The sequence below is a fragment of the Pteropus vampyrus genome, unplaced genomic scaffold (genome assembly GCF_000151845.1).
Source record: "Pteropus vampyrus isolate Shadow unplaced genomic scaffold, Pvam_2.0 Scaffold121, whole genome shotgun sequence".
In the NCBI taxonomy this organism is placed as follows: domain Eukaryota; kingdom Metazoa; phylum Chordata; class Mammalia; order Chiroptera; family Pteropodidae; genus Pteropus; species Pteropus vampyrus.
The window spans coordinates 3,495,631-3,501,826 of record NW_011888902.1 but is presented as its reverse complement, the minus strand read 5'-3'; the positions used below and the strand labels follow the sequence as shown (position 1 = coordinate 3,501,826).

Below are 6,196 nucleotides of genomic sequence, written 5' to 3'. Positions count from 1 at the left end.
TGCCAGGCGACTTTCATATCAGTCACTCAAAACCTGTCAACTGAACACGTACTCGTGAGCTGACGACGGCCTCCCATCAAACTGAGATGGCTACGGTCTTCTCTTCGGTGAATTTCTTTGCTCAGACCCAGAATGTGTGAGAATGCCTGCCCCGCTCCCACGCACTGAGCGCCGAGGAGGCAGGCGGGTTCAAATCCCAGCTCTGCCTCACGTGATGACGACCTGAATCCTGGTCCCTTCGTTTGCGAAGTGGAATTAACTGCGCCCACCTCGTGGGATAATTAACGGAAATATTGCGTTTAATAAATTACTGCCTCAGGGTTTTGAAATTTCGGAACTTTGAGCGATGGCGCTCAGCTCAGACACTTGGCTCGTAAAAAGCAGACGATGAGGGCACAGGGGACAGCCTGCACGTCCCTCTGAGTCTGGAGGCCGTGGAACAACTAAATTTCCACATGCTGAAAGCTCAGGTGGTTGCAAAGGGGTCCAGAGCACCCCACGGCAAGGGGCCAGGCCTCTGGAACTTTCCGGTAGCGTAGGACAAGGCCAGGCCGAGCCACCGAACTGGCCGTCCCTGCACGGATCCCATGGGATGGCAGGCAGCCATCTGCGGCTTGCCTCTGGCCAGAGCTGGAGATCCCTCACATCCACCTGGCGCCTCCGTCCCGCATCTCAGAGGCTGCAGAGCCACCTTGAAAAGCTCCAGCATCCTTACCACCCAGCCCCGAGACACAGCAGGTAGCGTCCCCACTAACTTCCTCGTCTGCCTGGCCGGTGGGCTGGCAACCCTGAGTAGAAGTCCATTCAACTTGAATGAAAAAAAAACGAACCCTATAGATTGGTTCTTTGTACCCCCTCTCCACCTGTATTAGTCACGCTTTTTCATTTTCTGTATTTTTGATGCTTTGACATCTCAGGGCCTTGCTGATTCTAAAGAAACTGTCCCTCCCAGGGCTGGTCACCTGCTAGAGATAGTAAACCACCTTTCATATGAGTACCAACCAATGCAGGCCACCTACGCTGTTGTGCTCTCGCACCCCTGGCCATTACCTCCCGCCCTAATCACCCAGGACCAGGCACCAGGCGACTGGGGATGGGCTCTGTGCCCCAGAATCCACTGAAGTTATTTAAATAGCCGATCCTCAACTGGTTTATCCGGCCTCACCCGGTCTTCCCTGCGGAATCACAGCGAAGGCTCCTGCCTGCCTTTTCCCCATCCCTTCTGCCTCCCGACCGACCAACCCTGGCGCTTCCGGCACGGCCCTGCGTGGCACGGGCCTCCTGCGAGTATAAAAAACTTCTTTCTGCGTGACTTACCACACCCGATTAAAACAAATCCCACGCGCCCTTAAATCATACCCTCTCACGGCCGACCCCTGGCTCCATCCCAACCCAGACTCGACTTCCCTGACATGTCTCCTTTATCAACCCCATCGCCGGCTGTGCAGACAGAATGCAGGAGGAGCCCAAAGGAAACCTGCTCACGGGTCCCTGGGGCCCGAAGCCGGGTACCTGCAGTCGTGGACCGTGTGCGAGGAAGGCATCTTGCTTGGCAAAATCAGCTGGTCCATGCCGGGAGCCCTGAAGATCAGGTAGTCATCTTCACAGGTGACGGAGACCAGGACCAGGCGAGGCTCCTGCCGGGCTGTGACCGTGTGTCCGCTCTTCTTAGTCACCATCCAAAACCTGCCGAGAGATGGACAAGGGCGCACTCAGGCCCCGGGAGAGGCTCTTCCATCTTCTCAGTAGCTTCTCTCCAGCTTCCTACTTCTTCAACATCCTCTCCCCGCCCCGACTCAAGAAGCCTTTTTTTTTTTTTTCCTAGACAATTATCCAGATCTGGCCAAATTCTTTGGGTTCAAAAGTTGGTGGCCCACAAAGAGAGTTTCTTTGGCAGAAACAGACCTGGGAGAGCGATTCTGACCCATGTATGAAAAGGCCCAGTTCCAAAAATCCAGAACATGAGGCCGGTCGAGGGACCCTCCCTCCCTGCTTGGGTAACTACGCTGTGTGTCTGAGGCCTCTGCTTTGGCCGGAAACTTCCCCGGGCCTGTTGGACACGCCTCTGAACCCCCAGGTGAGGTGAAATGTCTTCCAGATCTTCCTGTTCGAACCAGATAGGGCCAAAACCACTGGTCCAAGCGGCCTGAGAGCCCGGACAAAGGTCGTGTAACGTTTGTGATTCGAGGAGGATGCACGTTGGCCTCTATTTCGTCTGACTGGCTGTGGCACCCCACGTCAGGGTCCCCCAAACAGCCCTGCTTCTTCGTGAACACATGTTCCTTCTCAGAGAAGAACGACTCACGAAAGTCACCTGTTAGCCGCGGATTCTGAGCTCAGTGATCACACTCTGCATGTCACATCCATGGGGACGATGGGGCGAGCTGAAGAATGGAAGGGGAGCTGAACCGGTCAGGCTGACTGTGCTTTTATTACAGCAGAGAATATATTTGGGGTTAAACCACACGAGTAATTGGACTACTTAAAAAAAAAAAAGGAAGTGTACTGCCCTCAGGGAAAATGACTTTCAATAGCGCTGTTTTAGGCAGAGCATAGGACTGGCAGACAAGAGCAGGGAGTGACGCACTGTGGGCCTCGATGAGTGAGCAGCCACGGAGAGTCGGGGCTGCCCTTCCAGAACGAGGGGCAGTGCCCGCAAGGAAGACATTTCAAAAGTGAGCCAGGCCAGATGGGCGTGTCTGAGATGATCTAACCTCACGGGGCAGGGAGGTGGTCTCACCTGTGGAGCCTGCCAATCAGGCTACCTTTCCCACGCGCTGCCTAAACTGTCCCTTCTCTACGACGAAGCGCCTAGCATCTGTGCCCTGCTAGCCCGCGTGGCAGGAGGGTGTGGCAGAGGTGGTGACGTCGGGGCAGAGACATGGTAGGGGTTTTCCTGAGGACTGGGATGCTGGGCAGCGCAGTCCCCGCCCCTCTGAGGAGGCCACCTTTTTTCTTTCCAGGTGCCTTTGGTTCCTAGGGCTCTCCGGCCTGCTCACCTGCGGGGTTCTGGAAGCTGCCCCCCCCAGCCTCATTACCCTGCCAATGGGGTAAGAATATTTTTCGCCTCTGGCCCATGTGGTGCCCGGAGAATGAGTCATTAACTCTGGCCGCCAGATCAAAAAGAAAGGATAAGTCTGGAACGTAGATTTTTTTTCGTGACCGAGTGATCCCAACCTAGTCTGCCAGCCTGAAATCGACACCTTCGTTTCACATATAAAACGTGGGTATGTGGGTGGGGGTGGGGTGGAGCCCCGGCTCCGTTTCCCCTAAAGAACAACAGTGCCCTGTCCGATCGGCCAGGGGCGGCGGAGAAGCAGAGCCCGGGACGGCTGGAAAGTCCCATCGCTAAAGTCACGAGTTGGCCTGGGAATCAGGAATGACCGGGGCTGTCAGCACGGAGAGCAGGGTGAAGGCGGGAAGAAGAATCTAGAAGAAAAGACACTCAGGACCGTAAACTTAGGGGACATGTTTCTCCGAGGGGCGACAATAATCTGTGTGGAAGGAATAAGGAGCTGGCTTCAGAAACGGTCTGGACAGGTTTGTCAATGACCGAGGCTGCCAAGGAGAACGGGAATCTACAAGGTCAAGGGCAGCCACGGCCTCTGCGAGGGGGTGCCCGGCGGCCCGAGCCAGCGCTTTGCCGGGCGGACTTTCAACGCTCAAAGGTCAGGGTGCTGAACAGTCACGCATCTGTTAAGAGTCTGATGAAGTATCTCGGAAGGCGAAACGCAGAGCACTTACAGAGGACGTCCCCAGCGTCTGGGACGGTCCCAAAGACATGGATTCAAAACAGAATTAAATAAAAAGGCCTTTTCCTGCCTTCTAGACTGTAATGTTATTGCTGGAGTCTCAGGTCGATGGAACAACAGCAACCATTTAGCAGAATTTTTTTTTTCCAGTGTGTTTTCAGGTTTCATTTACCTTTTAATAAATAAAGTCTAGATTAGATAGGGACTTAGAGATCATCAAGTTCAATCTCTCTCTTTCCCCCCACCCCCCGCAAATGAAAAAAATGAGGCTCAAAGAGGTTAATGACCTTGTCAAGGTCTCCTGATCCTGGTCTGCGATCCTCACACTTCCAAACCACACAGCGGTCTCGCGGAGAGAGCGTGGAGCTGCACTCAGAGATCTGAGTTCGATTCCCTTCCACCCATGACGGTTTTGTGATCTTGGGGGGAGATACAGCATGTCCTTGACTAACCAACCGCGTTTCGTTCAATGTTATTCTGTCATCATGTCGATGAGGCGCTGTAGGACTTGAACTCTGGTTTGTATCTAGCAGCCTAAGGTAAAACAGGGTCCCTTCTGCTTAAAGTCACAGAGCCTACTGAGGACTTCCTCTACTTATCCGTTACGGTACCGTTCCCTTATTTGCCAAGTGGAGATGGCAGTCCGGGCCACGAGGTTGTTGAATAAGCTCATCTCTGGGACAGCACTGAGCTCAGGGTTCGCTGCACATGAAGCACTGAATAAGTGTCCTTTGTGTGACCTTTCCCTCCACCCCAGTCCCTACCCCACACCACCCGTCCCAAGCATTTTTTGTTCAAAACCAGGGAGCGTTGATACAGTTCCATTTATTTTAGGATGTCTACAGAAGCAGAAAAACGAAGGACAGATCTGTTCTTTCTGTAGAAGCAACAGTCGCAGCAAAGTCCTGACAACAAGTAGCAGAGCAAGTCATTAAGATGACCCGAGGGGACACAGATGAGAACTGGAAATCCCTCTCTGAAACAACCTCAGTCCTTCAGGTAAGATCCGCAGCAGCGGAAAGTCATTTCCCCTCCATGTGCATCCTGAGAACTCGCCCTCCACCCCGGGGTTTGGAGGGTGTCTAGCGCTGCCATGGCTGAAGTCTCGCCAGCAAGTAGCCGGCGAGCAGAAATCTGTTTTAGTCCTTCACACTCGAATAAACTCTACACATGTTCTTCTTAAAGGTCCCAGATAAACCCTTTACTTAGAGAATCAGGGTCACCTGGTAGCTGTGGACATTACACGAGCTGATATCCCTCTCGGTGACTCTGATCCCGTAGGTCTGGGATGGGCGCCTCAGGAAATTATACTTTTAATAAACGCTCCAGGATCAGGCGTGGGGTGCAGGGGTACGGGCAGTCCCTCATGAGTTACATGGTCTGCATACACAACACTTCTCTAAAACGAGCTGAAGTTTTTTTCATGCCATGGGGGCCCGCATTTCTTTACAAGGACAGTGGTTTTCAGAGAAGAGTGGGTACCTACGTCCTGGAGTGAACTCGGGGCAGCAGGCTGCCTCTGCTAGAACATTCCATGAACAGCTTGCAAATCTCCCTCACCCTAGACATAAGACCATAGCTAAACCATCCTGGGCCAGACAGGAAGGCATCTGTATCCTAAGGATCAAAGAAGGAGGTTCTCCTAGAAAGAGGTTCACTCTTTCTAAGGTTTAGCATATTTCTCTGTCAAGAAAGCTCTCCTGATACCCAGCTGCATAATTCTGTGTCGCTGATGTGTGTCCATTGTCTCTTCTTTGGGGAGAATTCAATGACAGAGCACCTTTTTTTTTTCTGAGGGTGCAGAGTGAAATGCCTATGTGTTAGATCCTGTGTGGGTGGGGACTTTACCCAAAGTTCTTCACTGGGGAACACTTTGCCTCCGGGTGAAGGGGACACACAGTTCCCTTAAAAAAATATATTACACTTGCAGGCCCCCTGACACCTCTTGTCCTCAACAGAAGACCTCACTCTACTTATTACTCATTAAAGAGGGTCAGGTGGGGACCTCTTGGGTCTCCCAGGCACCTTGCCAGGAACTGGTGACGGTCAGGAACAAGGCCCACCAAGGCCAAAGCCAGGCCCTTGAACTAGGCATGGTTTCGGCTTCGCTGCAGTCTGCCCACTGCTGCCAAGGAAGCTGAGAGCTAACAGGGGCCTTGGCGATAAGCAGGTCAGCAGGGGCCTTTTACGGACAGAAGAAGAACCTCTCGCCCCCACCCACCTTTCCAAACCTGAACCGGACATGAACTTGGCCGTCCCCGCGAAAGGACCCCAGGCAGAAGCTCCAGCTCAGGAAACCCATGTCGCAAACCTCAACGCTCCTGCGCCGGGACAAGCCCCACCTTCAGCACTGCGTCCCCAGGCCCAGCAGGTCGCCCGCCGCCCCGCGCGCCCCGGCGCCGCGTACCTGTCCCGCAGGTGGCCGCTGCGCAGCCCCAGGGCGG

General features: G+C 53.8%; 1 protein-coding gene and 1 long non-coding RNA gene across 2 annotated transcripts in view; both read right to left on the bottom strand.

Moving 5' to 3' along the window:
- The window catches only part of MARC2 (mitochondrial amidoxime reducing component 2), a gene marked incomplete at its 5' end in the record, with an annotated part of 18,567 nt that extends 12,373 nt beyond the window's left edge, over positions 1-6,194 (bottom strand). Inside the window, 2 exons of the mRNA XM_023534155.1 lie at positions 1,513-1,686; positions 6,160-6,194. Coding sequence (XP_023389923.1) covers positions 1,513-1,686; positions 6,160-6,194 — 209 coding nt within the window. The remainder of the gene's footprint in view (positions 1-1,512; positions 1,687-6,159) is intronic.
- On the bottom strand, positions 1,796-6,148 carry LOC111743759. Its single transcript, XR_002781858.1, has 2 exons — positions 4,040-6,148; positions 1,796-3,924 (listed from the first exon to the last, which is right to left on the bottom strand). It is a non-coding gene; the product is annotated as an uncharacterized LOC111743759 (long non-coding RNA).
- Positions 6,195-6,196: the final 2 nt, after the last annotated feature.